This window comes from Apis dorsata, unplaced genomic scaffold (genome assembly GCF_000469605.1).
Source record: "Apis dorsata unplaced genomic scaffold, Apis dorsata 1.3 scaffold_317, whole genome shotgun sequence".
Taxonomy (NCBI): domain Eukaryota; kingdom Metazoa; phylum Arthropoda; class Insecta; order Hymenoptera; family Apidae; genus Apis; species Apis dorsata.
In genome coordinates this window covers 42,470-61,483 of record NW_006263588.1, presented here as the reverse complement: position 1 = coordinate 61,483, position 19,014 = coordinate 42,470, and the positions used below count along the sequence as shown (strand labels likewise).

Genomic DNA, 19,014 nt, shown 5'->3' with positions numbered 1-19,014 from the left:
ATTTAAAAAAAAAAATATATTTTTATATAATTTTTATATAATTAAAAAATTATGCGTGATTAGAAACATTCTGCATATATGATAACATAGTTACAGGTACATAGAAATTCCTTCAATATACAATGTGCGCTTAAATTTCTATTTATATATGTAATATATAATATATATATAATAAATTTTTAACTTATTATTAAACAATACAAAAATATGGTATTGTCTTATAATGGCAATCTGTTTTTAGAATTTTTACTAATATTAAATAAGAAAGAATTTTACAAGATATGAAATTAAAATATTTTAATCGTGAAATAAATTTGCATATATTTTTACACAAAATGTAACATGACATTTAAATATCAGCTTAAGTTTTATATTTATATATATTTATATATAAATAAGTTTCAAATTAATAAGATAGAAAGATTTTGTTTTGATTTTCAAGTATTTTTACATGTATTTTGTTTATTTTAGATATATATTAAAATATTATTTTAAAGTAAATTATATTATTTGATGTAATAATGTATTTAAGAACAATGATAAATACTATAATGATTATTTCGTACAATATTAAATATGTCAGTTATCATCATTAATTAAAAGCATTAGAAGTCTTTTTAATGTTAATAACATATAGAATTATAAAGTGAAATATTTTACTAAAAAATAATGATAATCATAAAAAATAATAAAATTAAACTGAAAATTATATTGTAATAAATATAAAACAATATTGATTTCTATTTGCTGTTAGCTGATTCTGATTAAATATCAGTCTTGTAAATAGCATTTGTAAAAATATTTTTTATAATATATATGAATATATAGAATTTATGAAATTCAGCTTGCAAAGCTAATGAAAATTTATGAAGCCTAGGCACTATCAGTTTAATTAATTAATTATATTTAAGTATTATATATATTGCATATATCATATATCATTATGACTTTCTGATATTATAATCCGCATTGATTAATTTGCTGTTGTATTTTGTTACATAGAAGCTGAAAAATTTATAAAAAAAAATATTACTTATTTTTTTTAAATAATTAAAAGATTATATTTTTTAAATATAAAAATATGTACTAATTTTTCAATTACGTGACTTACTTGTCTTATATTATAATCAGGTATTAAAATTATTTTTGATTGATCTGCATTACCAAATAAGCCTAATTTTTTTTTTTTACTAGTATCTTTAATAAATATCTGAACACCTTTATCCACTAATTTCGGTAATTCGCTTATTTCTTGCCACGTGTGAGTCCAATGTACCTGTATGAAAAACAATAAAATATTTACTTTTTTAAATATTTTATATTTAATTTACAAAAATATAATATTTAAAAAAAATACAGACCCGCCATCCACCGAATAAGTCACTATGCTCTAAATATGCTATTCTCTTATCAGTAAGCAATAATACATCTCTATTAATGTATAAATGATAAAAATAAATATCAGTATTTGAATATTTTCCTTTTTCTAATTCCTATTAAGAAACATTTTCATATTACAACATTTAAATATTAAGAAATATTAGATAAGAAAAAAATGTTAAATACTTACACTTAAAATTTTATGTCCTTCAGCATGCTCTCTAATATATGGTCTAACTAAATTATCAGGTTGTAAAAATCTACATGGCCTTACTTTCTTTACTTCTTCATTCAATTCAGTTGCACTGAAAAATAATTAATATGAATAATTTAAATTATTTTTATACTTGAAAGAATTATTTATATGATTTCATAAATATTATTTTTTATACCGTTTCACTGCATCAAATGAACCACTAGCAAAATCTATAACTCCAGCAGTTGGTCTAGTAACAAGACCAACCATTCCTTTTCCAAATCCTTTAAAGAACCCTTCCACACCTTCTTCTTTGGCACCTGATATGGGTTTCATTACAACACCAGTTACACCATCAAAAACACCCTAAAAATCATATTCATTTTTCATTACATTAATTTCTTTTCAATTATACTAATTTCTATTTCTAATTTTCACTTACCATTACCAAACCTTTGCCACTACGAGCAAGACCTTCTTGTAAAGTAGCTGGTTGTATGTTAAGCTGTTCTTGTCGTTTTCTTTGATAATCTTTATCAAATGTTAAAGCAGCTATACCTTTGCCTATGATAAATAATGTAATATTTAAAAAAATATAATAATATTTAGAATAAAATAAGAATTCAATTATAAATATAATTCAAATTATAAATATACTAAAAGTTTTTAATTTACGTGTATTTAAATACATGTATAATAAATAAAACTGTATTTCAATTCAATTATAATATAAATAATATGCATTGTAATAATATATGTATATATATACATATATTTATAACCATATATTTCTATTACATATATATAACATACATATATATAATTAATATAAAAATATATATAATTAATACATATAATTAATAATACACATATATGAGATATTACAAATTATTATACATGTATAATAATATAATATTTTTTATTTTATAATTCATATTAAGGAATTGAAGCTTCGACTTTTTAATAAAAACGTAAAATTTGCGGAAAGATAATCATAATGTTATAGACAAGCAAAATAACATTACATAAAGAAGAAAAAAAAAAAACATGCTATTAAGTTTGATTATGCGATTGATTAATGTACATTTCACATACACATGTATTTTAATATACTTTCAAAACTAGAATTTCTAAAACATACCCATAGCTCCAGTTATTTTAGAAACGGCTCCTGCCATTCCTCCAACAGTATGACCTACCATGCTTCTTACACCAAGAATCAAACCCTCTGCAAATTCTCCAGGCCCTTGAATGGCACCATGGAAAGGTTCATAGAATAAATCTTCAATGCCTTTCATGGTACCCACTACAAGACCATACGGATTTCCTATTACATCAAGTCCCAAAACAAGAACATAAGCTTGCTTAATTGCTTGTCCCACATAATGTAATGTTGCTTCATGAATGAGTTGTTTATGAGTCATAAAAATATATTCTCTTTCAAAATATGCTAATCTGTAAAAATAAAAAATATTTATTTATATATGACTTATACTAATACAGAGTTAAAATTTTATTAATACAAATTTAATTTTGAATACAATTACTTGAAGACAATATCATGAATATCTGTTAATGTAACTCCTATTCCTTGTAATAATACATTTAATACATGAGGCATTGCAGAAGGTCCGCTATTACCACCAGTCATTGAAAAACTTATATGAATCTGAAAAAATTATAATAATTATAAAAATATAATATCAATAAAATATAATTATGATTAATTTAAATTACAAAAAGAAACCTTTAATGGAGAAAAATGAAGAAGATCGAAGAAATTCTTCTGTTCGGCTGTAGTAATTAATCTGACGTGATACATTAAAGGTTCATCAACAAGTTTTACATCTAATTTGAATAGTTTGTTCTAAATTACAAAAAGACAATTATTATAATATTTTAGAATTTTATATATTATTCATATTATCTATTAATAAAACTCACTTCTTCCACATCATTCATTTCATTTGTTTCAAGTAATCCCATAATCGCATTAATAAATACAATATCTACTTTCACATGAAATTCTTGTATAAGAACTTTAAAATATCGGAATTGCTGTACATTACTGCGTACAAGTAATCGTTTAATCATACTAAGTTCAGCAAATGGTTTCATTTCAACTGTTAAAAAATAATTTAATATATATTCATACATACATATATATTTATATCTTATATATTCATTTATACTTTTAAAAAGATTAAATTTTAAATTAAAATAAAAAATAAAAGTGATAAAATAAAAAATATTAATTAATTTTTATGATTATAAGGAATTTAAATTCACATTAGATTAAATGAGGTGTCGATATGATGGAGATTGATCGAAAATTGTCTTAATCTATTTGCATTTTGTTTTATTAACGCAAATTTGAATTGCTTATAATTTACTAAATAAATTTTAATCGATAATTTTTGCATCTGTTTTAATTTCTAGAATTGAGATATATATAAAAATATATTTTATCATGAATATATTAATATTCTTTTATATCTTTATATATGTATAATTATATTTTTATATATGTATATATATAATTATATATATACATGTATTATATAATATATATATAATTTATATAATATTTTCATTTATATTTTCATTTTTTATGAATAATTAAATATAAAAATTTACCAGCATTTGTAACACTCTTTGGAGGTGGAACTGGAGCCAATATAACTGGGAAAATACAATCTGCAAGTTGATTATCAATTTGCAGTCTATTAATTTTTGCATGTAACTGCACTTGATGTACTGAAGTACGGTATTGCAACCATAAACCAGTTTGGAAAGTTCTTCGTAAATAACGACGATTTGGTTTCAACATTTCCATATTTAAATAATCAACCTGAAATTAAAATTAATTTGAGAATAGAAGATAATAAAATATACGTATTATAAAATTAAAAATGAAATTATTATTTCTATTACTTCTAATTTTGGTTCAAGTATCACTTTTTGCATCGGATCTTTTCCTATTTGTAATTCGCGCATATATTTTTGATAGCCTTCTTCTATAAGATTTACTTCCCTTGTGCTAAGACTACGCCATCGATGATTAATAGATTTACGGATTTCCCATATAATTCCAGAACTAAAAGATAATAATAATAAAAAATATGACAATAAATTGTTATAAAAATATAAATCATCACAAATATTTATATTAATAATGTACCTAGCAATACACATATATAACAATTCAGATCTTGTGATATTATTAACAAGTGAAAGACCAATTCCGTGAATATTTATTGATACTTCTTGTTCTATAACTTCAAAATCATCAGATAGTTGACAATCTTCGGCAATTTTCATATTTGATGTAAATAATAATACTCGTTGTGTACCATCTAAAAATGATACATAAAATACTTGTTCTTCCAAATCTGGCAAATGAAAAATTCCTAATGTATCCTAAAAAATGGATTTTTTAACATTATTAAATTAGAAAAAAATTAATAAATTTAATTAAATACTAGATATTTACTTTTCGAAGAGTTTCTTCAATTTCTTTTTTATTTCCATCTTCCCAAATCAATTTTCGCGGTCCTGCAGGATTTTCCCAAGTATAAAACATTTTATTATATGTTTGTATAGATCTGTGAAATAATTTATATTATAACATTAATAACAATAATTTTTTAAAATAATTGATTGTACCTGATATTTAGTGAACCCTTTTCCCAGAAATTGATAGTATGTGGAGTATGATTAATAATTAAAGCTGGAGCATTTCCATGATTATAAACAGATAAGGAAATGTAAATTCCGCCTTCGCTTATTTGTATATCTACATTGATTCCTCCATACTGTAAACAATAAAAATTATAAACAATAGAAATATATAAATTATTTATTAAAAAAAAGTAAAATTATCAAACCTTATTATTTAATTTCAATAAAGTTGTGTGACTTTCTGTATAAATAAATGATACAGTTTTTTCAAGATCACCTGCAATTCTAGCCTTTAAAAGTTTTTGCTCATGATCAGAACGAGGCCAAAAAGCTGTGCATTCTCTAGGAGGAACCTATAAATAATAATAATAAATAATAATAAAATAAATAATAAAAAATTATATTTAGGTAAAATATATCATATAAAATATAATTAACATTAAAATATAATTAATAATTTATTACCTTAATCATAGGATCAGCTGGTCTATTACCTTCTTGACATTCAATAAGATAATCAGAATTATTTATCAATACATAATATGGTGTAAATGTAATCTGTTTTGTTAAAGAATTATAAGTTAACTGATTATGAACTCCAATCTATAATTTATAAAAAAACATTAATATAAAATGAGTAAATAATGAAATTATAAGAAAAATGGAAAATAATACGGACTTGGTATGTTAGACCATTATATTTACAAGTAACTACTCCATCACTTCCTGCAACATCTATAGGAAATTTATCAGACCATTCACCATCTTCTACTCTAATCATTGCCTTCTTTTTACCAAAGAATACTTTAGAGCGAAATGAGAACAATATTGGTCCCTTAAAATTCTCTGGATGATATAATACATTTAGATAATCTTCTCCACTCTGAAAATATATGTATGATTAAATTTCTGTGCCAACATTAATATTATATTTCAATGATCTAAATACATTGTGCACAAAAAATGCAATTAATTGCATTTTTCAATATATTTACGTTATTATGTCAGATTACATCATTATGTGATAAATTACAATAAACTATTTTAATTACAATAAGTAATTTTATTTTATAATTTTGTTTATTTATTATAATAAACAAAATCTAAATTTTTACATTTTACGATTTTCTCTTCATATTATAAGTTCTTTTGATAAATTTATAAAAATTCATTGAATTAATGTACAAATAATTAATTTTCTATGATATCAAATTATTACGTTATTTCTATACGTTATTTTTATAAATATTATTTAATTTCATATCAATCACTACTTTCTACACATTTAGTAACAAATATACATATATATATATAAGCAATAATATCTTATTTATAGCATGAAAAAGTATGCGTAATGTTGCAAAATTACAATAATGCCACAAAAAGCCAACTAATAAAAAGAATTAAACATGAATGGAGCTGAATATATTTTTTGGTTAATTTTTTGAAGTGTATATGCCATTTATTATTAATGAGTAATTATATTTTTTAGTAGAAAAAAAAAATTAGCAATATGCTGTTAATAAAAAAGCATTGATAATAATATGTAGAAAAATATAAGAGATTTAATATATAGACACAGATACAGTTAGTTGAATAAAATAATGCATATTTTTTTTTATAATTCTTTCACAATTTGCAAAATTAAATCATTATCAATATAAAATAAAATCAATATATCACCGAACGTGCTTTCTTCATCCTGTATTCTATACGTGGTTGATGAGATTTCACACAAACCAAATTCTGAAAGATATCTTCTTATATATTTTCATTTCATTAACAAAGAAATTAGCTTTTTTTTTTTAGATTATATATGAAATAATTTTTTAATATTTATATCCATAAGAGTTATGTATATAAATAAAAGTTTAAATTGAAAAGCTATTTTTAAAATTTTGCACATGCTAATATTTCATTACATTAAATAAATATAATTAATTTAAATAAAACAAAAAAATTAAGAAATTCCAACTGAATTTAAGAATACTTTTGTTAACATAATTCTGAAATTTTGAAATAAATTTTATACATTGAGAAATACAGCCACCATTACATGATAAAAATTATATAATTAATATTATGTCCAAAGCATGAAAAATACTGTAACATGAAATCACTACCTTGATTGGACTTGAGTGTTCTTTGCCACCCTTACTTGATTTCTGTAAAATAATGTATTGAATAAGATATGATCACAGAAAATTAAAAATTTGCAACATTATACTACTTCCAGCATGTGTAATCTAACATAGCAATTACAAATGGCACAAAATATAAATCAAGCATTATAATAGAATTATATAATAGCATTATAATAGAAATTAGTTACATGCTTAATACAACAAAAAATCATTTGTAATATATTAAAATACTTTGTTATAATACTATAGAGTTAATAGTTTTATTTAATAAAGATTTTATTTCAGATAAAAAATTTTTAAAATAAAAAATATATCATAAATTTATAATTAATCAAATCTATTCTTTAAATAATAAGTAATAATATAATTTATTAAAAAATTTATTTTCATTAAAAAAATAAAAATGCCAAAATAAGATATAAGCAATATTTATAAATATAAATAAATAAATAACTAAATAAAATTATTAGATTATTAGATAATTTTTAAAAATGAAATTATGTTGATGAAACTTACACGATAAGACAACATTAAGCCTGTTTTATTCAACATCCAAAATGGACAATATAATGCCATAATAATAGAACCATGATCATATGATGTATGCATTCCTAAATCCATTATAACTTTTTGTGCACTGTCAAAAGATTCAAAAGACCAAACAGAAAATTCTGGTGGATTCGCTAATATTTCGCCTTTACATGACCAATCTTTTTCTAAATAATTCGGTAGCTGTAATTATATAATTATAATTAAATAATTATTAAAATGTAAATACGAGAATCATGAAATTTACTTACTTTTATGATTATACAAGATTTCCCAGGATCAATCGTAGGAATTTGATAAGATGTACCAGCTTCTAAAAGTTTCTCTTGTACAGATCCAGGTAAATTTATAATAATATTGATAGGTAGAAAATTCTTCAAATATATAGATGGGTATAAATGAACATTATAAATAGTACTTGCCATAGTATACCGAGAAGTATTTTCAAAGTAAACTTGTTCTATTTCACCAACAACCTGTAAATATTATAATGTATTATTAAAAATATATAAATATATAAATTTACATGTAGAAATTATTTTTCTACTCTGTTATTCTATCATTCTTCATACTATTGTCTAAATAATAAACAACACTTTCAATATTTAAGCATAAAAATACGTTCTATAACACGAATAAAACATAAAAAAACGTGCAATGAACATATTGTATCAAATGCTAATATAAATTTTTACTATTTGAACTATTGAACATATAACTATTTGAACATTTTATGCAGAATAAAAAAATTTTATTATTGAAATAAATAAAATAATAAATGCTAAAATAACAAAATAAATACTATGAATAAATAAAAAACACTCCTATAAAATAAATTAATTACTTTCTTTTCTAATTTAAAAAATGAAAATTGTCAAGATTATTAAAAAGAATTTAACTTAATATAAAAATTGCTTGCTTTTCTTTTTATATTGTATTTTATATTGTAATTATATTAATATAACATAATTAATAATTGTAACTAAAACCATGCCAATAATCATTTTCAGTCAAACATAGAGGATCTGTATCATAATAATCAACTCATCCTACTATATTACAATACATTCACATAAAATTATTAACTATCTAATATCGATTGTACAAATATTTATTTAGTTGATATTCAATGTATACTAAATAGAAACTGGTTCTCAAACTAATTTAGAAGAAAACGATAATACCTGAATAGGTGTTTCCAGATATTTTTTGTGCTCTGAGGATAAATTTTTCAAGCAAAGATGCTTGATGCAATCAATGAAACGAGAGAATACGGATCGCCAGTTAATAGCATTCAATAATAAGCCAATAGTGTTGTTATTATATAAAATACTACCAACCACAATCATCACGAAAAACATCTAAAAGTAAAAACTGCTGCTTATAAAAGCATGTATATAATGTAATTTTTAACAAAATTTTGTTTGATTTGACAGCACAAGAAAAAAAAAGATAATTAAATATACTGTTTCATTATATCTCTATTAAACATAATTGAAAACATCGTGAATAATAATTGCACGTACTACATAGTGTAAAATCTTGAAAAATAAAAATAAAATATAAAAATTTTCTAAGTGTATACAAATAAATGAATATATTTAATTTTGTTACCTTTATATAAAATGGTTCTACGATTTCTTGTCTTATTCTAGCTTCGCATTTCAAGAGTTTTGTCATACTGATTGTTTTTTGTAGATCTTTCCAAATAAATTGTTCTGAAACCATATATCTAGAAAAAAAAATTAAATTTATAAAAAAGTATAAAAAAGTATAAAAAAGTATAAAAAATATAAAAATTTGTATAAAAATATATTATACCCTTCAATACTAAAAAATAACCCATGAACATTTGTTGGAGTATATACAGCATCTAGTGGAAGATTTAATTTACTATCTGGAGCAACTGTTCCTACACATTCAACTTCATTTCCACGTTTAGTCATGTAATACACAGATATCGGTTGATTAAAATGATTGTGCACCTAAAATATATACATCTATAAAACAATTATTTACAATTATTAAAGCTAAAAAAAAAGACATATATATATCACCTGGAGAATACTTCGAAGAGTAACAATAGTACTTCCTTCATCAACTACAACGTCGGAAACAATACCCCATTCTTCAGAACTATCCTTTCGATATCTCAATGAAAAGAATCTTTTGTCAGCTCTTAAAATGGGTATTGCTAAGATTCCATGAATTTCTTTAAACTTCAAGAAATATTAATAGCTCAACATTATTTTAATTATATGGAAAATAAAAATTCATAAATTTACATAATATATTTTTAATATATTACCGAAATAATAAATTTATCATCACTTCTTTCTTGAATTGTTTCACTTTTTAATTGTTCAAGTAATGGTATTACAGTTTTCATATTTTTTGGAACTAATTCTACTGATGCGCCAGATTCAAGAATCACTTCCATATATGAATCAGTATTATTGCTTGTAAATTTTAATCCATCTTTGAAAACCTGAAATAATATATTTATAAATATTTTTTATCCTATAATATTATTTTTAAAATTAAAAATATAAAAAATTTAATAATAATAAACCTTAAAGTGACTACGTTCTAAATCTAAAATCATCGCTAAACCAGTTTCATTCTTCAATACATATGGCGCCACGCTTTTTGTCATTACTTTTCCAGTAACTTCCATGGCAGATGAAAATGCATTACCGAGTTGGTTTAGTACATTGAGACACGTTTTCGTTAAAGTTATTTCCAAATTTTCCTATTATAAAATATTATAAGATTTTATGTAAAATACATAATTAAAAAATAAAAAATATTAATATTTTATTAATAAATTTAACTTACAGTTGATAGAATATCAATAGACATTTTAGGAGTTTGATGAAATTCTTCTGTTTCACTATCTGATGTAGGGCTAATTGCATTTATACTTCTAGAATTCGCTGATATATCATTAAATTGAATCTATAAAACGAAAATAAATAAAATATAAATAAAAACAATAAAAATATTAGAAAAAATATAATAACATTTTAATCATCAAAAATTGAAATATATTACTTTAACTTTTAGTTCCCATGGTGTTGAAACTCGCTTTTCATTTTTGATCCTCTCTATTGGTTCAATTAATGGTTCCCATAATGCTAACTGACTATTATAATATGCCATAATTACCGACATTGTATATTCTACACTCATCTAAAAGTAAGCAATTTTTTAATGAATAGTAAAAGAAAAATCATTATTAAAATCAATATATCTTACAGTTTTCGTGCTCCAATCATAAATATTACTTTGAAAACTGATATGAAGTAAAAGCATTGGTAATGTTTTATTCCCAACACCTGCTTCCAATGTGAACAGAATTGTCGGTGCAGAGATTATTGCTAATTGTGGTTTATAAATAATATCCTCATCATCAGAATATGTAAAATCTTCTATAGCTTCTATTCCTACTTCTAAAAAATAAAAAATATTATATTAAATAAATAAGATTTATAATAAATAATGTATATATTTTATAATATAACATATATAGTTAATATTATATGTATATTATAATATTATATGTAATATTATATGTAATATATATAGTTAATATTATATTAAATGTATATATTTTACCTGTTTTTAAAAACCAAAAATCACTCTCTTCAAATGGTGTTACAATCCACAATCCTTCATAATTCTGCTCAGTAATAACAATTTCCTGATCTTTTATTTCCGTTTTTGTAACAGTATGAATTACTTTATTCAATATTTCTATAACACCTATAAATGACGAATTTAATTAGTAATTTTATTAAACATTGTATGTTAATATTTTATCGAATTACCTGGCGAAACTGATAAATGAATATCTGTACAACAAATATCGACATGAAGTCCTTTTCCATCTGGTGTAGAACCTGCTATACTTATACTACATGGTTTTAAGACCTTTATAATTAAGATATTTTTTTTATAATTACAAATTAATACTATACATAAATAATAGAATATAAAATATAAACGAAAATTTTTACCTGATATATCCAATCACTTCTTCTTACAGGGTTATATATACCAGCTAAAATCGATAAATCTTTTATGGTGCCAGTTATTACTTGATGTTCATCCATCAAACGTACTTTTAACAATAATTCAGTCTATATAAAATAAAATATTTAGATAAAAGAAATAATATATAATATATTACATTTATAATAAAAAAAAGAAAAAATAGAAAGTAAATATTACATTTAGTATTATGCAATTAGAATTTATATCATCCATGTCTTCCAATAATATAATATCAGGCTTTTCGATATGTATATTAATTGTAAACATTTTTTTAGTTGGTGATACAATTTGTTTTTTTTTAACTATTGGTTCGCTATAGCTTTTTATATGTTGAGTTACTGGTTTATTTGATGAATTATCAATCGCGAAAAAATCTTTTATTTTCATTAGATAATCAAGTGATACGATTATACTAAATGAAAATACTCGAATATCAACTGAAAACAAAATTTAATTAAAATAAAGCTTAATAACGAAATAATTTATATATAAAAATATTTAATAAAGATATATTAAATAAAAAATAAAGATATATTTTTTAACAATCAAGAAATATATTTTTAACTTACCAAATGTATCATTTGAACTTTGTCTAATAGTCATATCTAACATACTACGAATAGGTTTTGATTCTTCTTCTATATTATTCATGGAAGATACCGTTGTTATTCGCTCCATAATTCTAATAAATGAACCTTGTCTACTTTGACGAATGTCATCTAAAGTACAATTCATAAGAAGAATCGAAGTTGCCATTAATCCATCGGCAAATATTCGACCTTTCAATGCAAAATGCGTTAAACAAAATTTAGCTAAGCCATTTTCTGGCAAATGAAGTAGAGAATTTTGTGATTGCAACTACAATTTAATTAGATAATTTATAATATATATATACATATATATATATATGCAATAATATCAAAAATGGTTTTGAAATAATTATTGAAATTACCGTTTTTGAACCTCCCGTAAATAAAGTAATTACAAGACTATCCATAACAAATTCAAATTTAATCGTTGTGTGTATATGTACTTGTTCTTGTAAATCTGTATCTTCTGAATCTTCTGCAATAGTTACAAACTTATCTGTTAAAAAAACACAATTATTTTATAATTATTTTGTTCATTAATTAATTATAAATAAAACAAATTATTCATATCTACCAGGTCGATGATGTAAAACTTCTATTTCAACTTTTTTTTTATTAACACTTGCTATAAATTTTTTATCTTCAACAGTTTCACCTAAATTTTTTTCTAATACTTTCATTGCTGTTGCATAATCTTCTTTACTTATCAATATATTAATTTTATTTAATCTACCAGACATATCAATATCTGGTATAGAGGTAAACCAAGCAGTGGATAAATTACGTTTAATGAGTAATGTAAAACTAACTGGTTCTAATAGCAATATTTCATTTTGAACTAAAAATTTTTCTATATTCAATCTCACCCTATTATAAAAATAATATATAACTAAATATTTGCGATTATCAAAATTAATAATTGTTATATTTTGTAAATAATTACTCTTACCGAGATAACTTAAAATTTTGTAATTCAATTCTCATTTCATCAATAATAGGAAAATCTCCAATTTCATTTGTAGTTTCTAACTTCTTAAAAATATTACATATAGTAAGATTACCCATATCTAATGTTAAACAATGGTCACTTGTCGAATGCATTGGTACATATATAACTGGAGCCTATTATTATATAATTTAAAAAATTTAATATTTAATTATAATATTTCAAATTTTTATACATACCTTAATTTTTATTGCAAGTCCAATACGTGCTGCACTTTTTCTAGCATCTTTAATATTTATTTTCGCGGCTTCTGCGGCTGCTGCTGATGCTTCTTTTATAGCTTGTTGAGCTGCTTGAAAATTATTTAAAAAGCTCTAAAAGATTAAATATACTTTAATTATTTAAATATTTATCAATTATTTAAATTAAAATATCTTAATTATTATATATAAAGATTTTGTTTACCATTATACTGGTAACAAACATATTCAAGAAAACAATACGATAACAACCCATAACAACTGTAATGGACATATTATTTTTATCAATTTCTGATGGTTCAACATTGTAAATTATAGCCTGAATTTGTAAAGATTCGGTATTTTCTGTTACAGATACAATCTATATAATTAATTATATTAATTAATATTCTAATAAACTATATTAATTTCATACCAAGTATATAGAAAAATTGACTTACATTTCTATAAGCTGATGCCACATTAAGATCTTTAATATTAATAGAAGATAAATTAACATTTGCTTGCGAATGTGAAGATTTCATTATATATCCGGCGCTAATACCATCGATATAAAATGCAGTAATTTCTCTACAATCGCTAGTTATCTTCATACAGATAGTTCCAACTTTTGCTTGTATTTTTAAATCTATATGCTCAATGACTGTTTTTCTACGACCTAAATCCGTATGTATATAATTATAAATTATAATTCAAATTTTAAAAATAGAGAAATATAATAGAAATGTTCTTACGCATCATTGATTTAAGTCTTTGCTTGTGAATTTGTTCTCTCAAAAATGTAGTAGTTTCTTCTTGAATGGAAACCAAATGAGTAAGTCGTGGACGCATATAAGGTTCTTTTTCAAGTTTACTATTTGCTATAGCATTCATTTGATCCTACAATTTAAATACAAAAGAATAAAATTTAAATTTCTCTATATACTGAATTTAAATTAAGTTAAATTGAGAATTAAACCTGAATATATGATATAAATTGAAGAAGATTTATTAGAGCTTCTTGATGCAGCCAAATGTCTAATGTTGTAAATTCTAATTTTAATAATTGAAGAACAGATCCATGTTTTGTTTTAAATTCTGGAGATCGCTTATTTACCTTAAAAATGAATATATTTTTTATTATTTTTTATTATTTAATTTATATTTTATTTATATTTTACGAATAATTTATTTCTTAATAGATTAAAAAAATTATTTACTTACATTTATATATTGCACTGTTATCAAATATTCATTTCTACCAGAAAGCATAGGAGTGTTTACCATAAATATTTCTCTTTGATTGTAATGTTGCTTTATTTGAATTCCACCTAATCTTAATAATATTTCCTTATCATAAGTTCGTTGTAACATTTCGGCTTCTAATTGTAATACTTCAAATTTCATAAACGGTATTATTTCATTGCCTTTTTGAGATGAAACTTGTATTGCAAATTCTATAGTAAATATGCAATTATTAATTAAGTATTTAATTAGAATTTATAAAACATTATGTTACCTTTCATTTCAAATCTCATTTCCATATCAATTGTTTGTTTAATTGGAGTCACAACAGAATCTTCTATTTTTTTTTTTTCAGCAAAAGTCGTAGTTAAATCTTTCAGCAAAGATAATTGTGAAACAGATTTACTCTAAAAAAATATTTTATAATTAAAATATAGTATTTAATAAAATAATATTTAATAAATGTAAATATAAAAATTATATTTATAATTTTTAATACAAAATATACCAAAGATAATTTGTAAAGTTCTATTGGTTCTTCTTCTTTTGGAAATGGTATGCTCTGAGCAATAGAAAGAGCTTGTAATAAACGAATATCTAAAAAAAATTTAAAAAAAAGATTATATTTATATTGTTATTAAGACACTAATAATTTAAAAATATTTTGTTCTGAAAGATACCTGTTATATTAATAACAACCGATGGTAATTGTCCTATCAGTCTAAATTTTGGAAGTAAAGGATCATCTGTTACTAAACATTTGTGAAATTGAATTTCAAGTGTTGTTGGAAGTAATAATGTCATAGAATCATCTATATTTGATAAAACTGTGCGCCACTCTTCACCCGGCAATGAAACTAATATCTATATAATATTATATAATTTTTATACCAAATTTTTATACTTATACATTTTATATTTAAAATATTAAAAGTACATACTTGAAAATCAACTATCTTTAAAACAAATTTGTCATAACTATGTTCTCTAAGATGCAATAACACATCTTCTTCAGATTTACCCATACTAATTAATTGTTTAACAGTTACATGTGTCTTAACATCTTTTGGTTTTTCTAGAGAATGTATTTGTAAACTACCAAGATCAATAATTAACAATGATTTTGTGCTATTATATCTTCCATCATGTGGTATAATTAATTGAGAAGCTTGCATATTAACCTATTAAATTAATATATAATTAAATTCTATCTTTTATAATGAATATATTATATTATAAAATTAATTTTTACCTGTATATCTAATACCGAATGTTTTTGAATAGCATGTTCTAAACCTAAAGCCGACATTTCTTTTAAACCTTCTAATTGTTCTGCAGCAGCTGCTTGAAGACTAAATGTAAAAAAATTAATTATTGAAGTATTTTGTAAGTAAAATTAATGATAAAAATAATACAAAATATAATATTCTTACTTGTACAAAGTTGGTGAATTTTGTACTTTAAATAAGTTAATTAATTCTATTACAGTTTGTGCATCATAAATAATATCTACAGATTTCGATTTTACTATGATACGATCACCACATAATTTATCAAGAGGATTCTTTTCATACGATACAGAAATCAGAACATTATCTGTGCCATGCTGGTGTGAATTGAAAAGTGAAGGAATATAATCATCTTGTTTTGTTCCTAATAATTTCATTTCATTAATTGATGCTGTAACTCTATAAAAAATTAAATATTACAATGTTAAAATTTTAAAATTAAAATTTTTATAATAAAAATAAAACATACATACAAAATGGCATTAGCAGATGGTCTTGATTTAAAGCAAGCTTCAACACTGTGTAATTGAAGATCTATAATACAAGGATACTCTTTATCTGTATCTAAAATTATAATTTGTAACTCGTATAAAAGAAATCGCGTATCTATCATTTCATATGTTTCAGGATAATGAACTGGCACACCATTTTCTTGATAATCAATTGCTCGATACAATTTTTCTTTCTCTTGTGGTGTCATTGCTTCCTCAAATTTTCGCACTAAAATAACACATTTATAAGAATAAAAAAATTAATTATATATTCTATAAATATTTTAAAATATACAACAGAATTTAAATTATTACTTATAGCAGCTGCAGAATTTAACTCTTCTGTTTCTTCTATCTGTGTATTGGACCACAAAAAACCAAACCAACCACGTTTTGCTTTTAAAGTTTTTTCTTTTTCCACTAGTTTTTCTACCTATAAAGTACAAATTAAATAATTAATTAAAATATAGAATATATATTTTTATCAATTAAAAATTTTCATCAACTAACTTCCATTTCAATCTTTTGCCTAATAATGACTAAATTAAAAAGATCTAATTTCTTTTCACATTCAGTAAGAAGTTCTTCTATTTCCTGTGGAATTTTCTTGGTTGTCAATTTCATTTTATATGCTTCAGCGTAAGAGCGACACATATCTCGATGTTTTTTCATATGATTCCAATCCCAATTTCTACGTTTTCTACGTACTGTTTCTTCTAAGACACAAATATATGCAAATTTCCACCTAAAAATAATTTATTATATAAGTTATAATATAAATTATTATATAATATATATTTATTATATAACTTAATATATAAAGTTATTTTTCAAAAAATTAATAATTTATTATAATTTATTACCATTGTTTATAATATCCTCTATATGATGTTAAATTTGGTCTATACTTTCTATATGGTGCAGCTTTTTGAGCTTGATCTAAACCTTCTCCTAACTGAACAAGAGTATGATATTGTTTTTTTGCTAATCCTACTCTCAATTTTTGCATTTCCATGTCTAACCACATTTTAGGAATTTTATAATTACTTCCATCTGTTTCTGGTTTTGGATTTAATTTTAATTTTGCATTGACATTTATTGGACCCAATACTAAATAATTATAAAAAATTTTTAATTTATAAAATTTAAACAAAGGAATTAATAAATCTAATATTTATTTTTGTATTGTTTTAAATTATATTTTCTTACAGTATTGATAACCAGGTGGATTATAATCTATAGTTGCAATTCCACTATAAAATAGGTCTGAATATTTTGATTGTACATGAGTAAATTGTTCTATAGTTGTATTAAGATATACTGCTAAACCATCTAATGTGCATAACTAAAAGAAGAATATTTTTTATTTTAAAAAATATTTCCTTTAGTAAGTTTTATAATTTACCTTATAAATTTGTGGAATAGCATACATATCCTTTAAATTATTTATTTCCCAAGTATCAGTACAACTTTCTAAAGTAAATATATTCAATGTAAAACCAACAGAAAAAGGATGATCTTTAAATGAAATATGATCTTCATATCTCACATGTATCTTTTTAATTTCAATATGGATATTCTTAATCATTCGAGCAATGAGTTTTTCAACCATTGAATCATCTAGTTTCTCTTGTGCTAAAAATTTATAAATAAAATAATTGTAATTATTTAAAAGAAAAATTGAAAATCATAAATATATTTAATGTTAAATCATCAAATATGAAATGTTATTACATTTAATATCTGCTAATTGTTTTTTTTTCTCAATCCTTGCAAGTGCTGCACGTTTTGCTTCAAGCTGCATTTTTTCTTCTTTTTCTGCATCATATGCAATTTGATTTGAGGGTACTACAAGTAAATATAATTCTTCAACTATAGCATCAATCTGTCCATTCCACATATCTTTAAATGGTATCTTTAATATAAGTTTTCCTGAAGAAAAATAGAAATACAAACTATATTAGTTCTGTATTATTAAACAAATATGCATATTTGATTTACAAACCTAATCTTCCATATTCCAATCTAATAGGTAAATTCAATACATCCAATGCAGTTTCTTTTATTAATAAATCTGTCAATACTACATCTCCTAAAAAGAAAAATGTCTTTCAGAAAAATAAAATGTCTTTTATAAAAAAAAGAATATATTTTTATTTAAAAAAATATATATATATAAAATATAAATAGAGATAATAAGAATAAAAT

The 19,014-nt window shown here is 22.4% G+C and overlaps 1 protein-coding gene across 4 annotated transcripts in view; it reads right to left on the bottom strand.

Annotated features, from left to right (window-relative positions):
• Window positions 1-282: 282 nt before the first annotated feature.
• The window catches only part of LOC102670576 (vacuolar protein sorting-associated protein 13), a 20,303-nt gene continuing 1,571 nt past the window's right edge, over window positions 283-19,014 (bottom strand). The window contains exons 2-60 of one of the 4 annotated variants that reach the window (XM_006617579.2): window positions 18,812-18,898; window positions 18,541-18,738; window positions 18,212-18,441; window positions 18,016-18,151; window positions 17,670-17,916; window positions 17,317-17,551; window positions 17,122-17,239; window positions 16,789-17,035; window positions 16,460-16,714; window positions 16,279-16,378; window positions 15,968-16,207; window positions 15,707-15,890; window positions 15,535-15,623; window positions 15,301-15,433; window positions 15,006-15,238; window positions 14,761-14,898; window positions 14,537-14,681; window positions 14,243-14,460; window positions 14,008-14,163; window positions 13,782-13,916; window positions 13,546-13,718; window positions 13,171-13,463; window positions 12,959-13,092; window positions 12,576-12,864; window positions 12,184-12,443; window positions 11,970-12,092; window positions 11,781-11,883; window positions 11,569-11,715; window positions 11,209-11,402; window positions 11,005-11,142; window positions 10,789-10,908; window positions 10,523-10,702; window positions 10,259-10,438; window positions 10,008-10,169; window positions 9,772-9,935; window positions 9,565-9,682; window positions 9,135-9,311; window positions 8,202-8,426; window positions 7,918-8,133; window positions 7,381-7,422; window positions 6,941-7,003; window positions 5,937-6,140; window positions 5,723-5,860; window positions 5,464-5,610; window positions 5,243-5,391; window positions 5,070-5,181; window positions 4,758-4,996; window positions 4,511-4,673; window positions 4,214-4,427; window positions 3,521-3,699; window positions 3,324-3,443; window positions 3,124-3,245; window positions 2,718-3,031; window positions 2,019-2,140; window positions 1,773-1,942; window positions 1,571-1,685; window positions 1,362-1,493; window positions 1,112-1,276; window positions 283-1,005 (exon numbers count right to left, since the gene is read on the bottom strand). In XM_006617579.2, the coding sequence (XP_006617642.1) occupies window positions 958-1,005; window positions 1,112-1,276; window positions 1,362-1,493; window positions 1,571-1,685; window positions 1,773-1,942; window positions 2,019-2,140; window positions 2,718-3,031; window positions 3,124-3,245; window positions 3,324-3,443; window positions 3,521-3,699; window positions 4,214-4,427; window positions 4,511-4,673; window positions 4,758-4,996; window positions 5,070-5,181; window positions 5,243-5,391; window positions 5,464-5,610; window positions 5,723-5,860; window positions 5,937-6,140; window positions 6,941-7,003; window positions 7,381-7,422; window positions 7,918-8,133; window positions 8,202-8,426; window positions 9,135-9,311; window positions 9,565-9,682; window positions 9,772-9,935; window positions 10,008-10,169; window positions 10,259-10,438; window positions 10,523-10,702; window positions 10,789-10,908; window positions 11,005-11,142; window positions 11,209-11,402; window positions 11,569-11,715; window positions 11,781-11,883; window positions 11,970-12,092; window positions 12,184-12,443; window positions 12,576-12,864; window positions 12,959-13,092; window positions 13,171-13,463; window positions 13,546-13,718; window positions 13,782-13,916; window positions 14,008-14,163; window positions 14,243-14,460; window positions 14,537-14,681; window positions 14,761-14,898; window positions 15,006-15,238; window positions 15,301-15,433; window positions 15,535-15,623; window positions 15,707-15,890; window positions 15,968-16,207; window positions 16,279-16,378; window positions 16,460-16,714; window positions 16,789-17,035; window positions 17,122-17,239; window positions 17,317-17,551; window positions 17,670-17,916; window positions 18,016-18,151; window positions 18,212-18,441; window positions 18,541-18,738; window positions 18,812-18,898 (9,878 nt within the window). In that variant the 3' untranslated portion in view covers window positions 283-957. The remainder of the gene's footprint in view (window positions 1,006-1,111; window positions 1,277-1,361; window positions 1,494-1,570; window positions 1,686-1,772; window positions 1,943-2,018; window positions 2,141-2,717; window positions 3,032-3,123; window positions 3,246-3,323; window positions 3,444-3,520; window positions 3,700-4,213; window positions 4,428-4,510; window positions 4,674-4,757; window positions 4,997-5,069; window positions 5,182-5,242; window positions 5,392-5,463; window positions 5,611-5,722; window positions 5,861-5,936; window positions 6,141-6,940; window positions 7,004-7,380; window positions 7,423-7,917; window positions 8,134-8,201; window positions 8,427-9,134; window positions 9,312-9,564; window positions 9,683-9,771; window positions 9,936-10,007; window positions 10,170-10,258; window positions 10,439-10,522; window positions 10,703-10,788; window positions 10,909-11,004; window positions 11,143-11,208; window positions 11,403-11,568; window positions 11,716-11,780; window positions 11,884-11,969; window positions 12,093-12,183; window positions 12,444-12,575; window positions 12,865-12,958; window positions 13,093-13,170; window positions 13,464-13,545; window positions 13,719-13,781; window positions 13,917-14,007; window positions 14,164-14,242; window positions 14,461-14,536; window positions 14,682-14,760; window positions 14,899-15,005; window positions 15,239-15,300; window positions 15,434-15,534; window positions 15,624-15,706; window positions 15,891-15,967; window positions 16,208-16,278; window positions 16,379-16,459; window positions 16,715-16,788; window positions 17,036-17,121; window positions 17,240-17,316; window positions 17,552-17,669; window positions 17,917-18,015; window positions 18,152-18,211; window positions 18,442-18,540; window positions 18,739-18,811; window positions 18,899-19,014) is intronic. The other 3 variants (XM_006617580.2, XM_006617581.2, XM_006617582.2) reach the window with 3 other exon arrangements.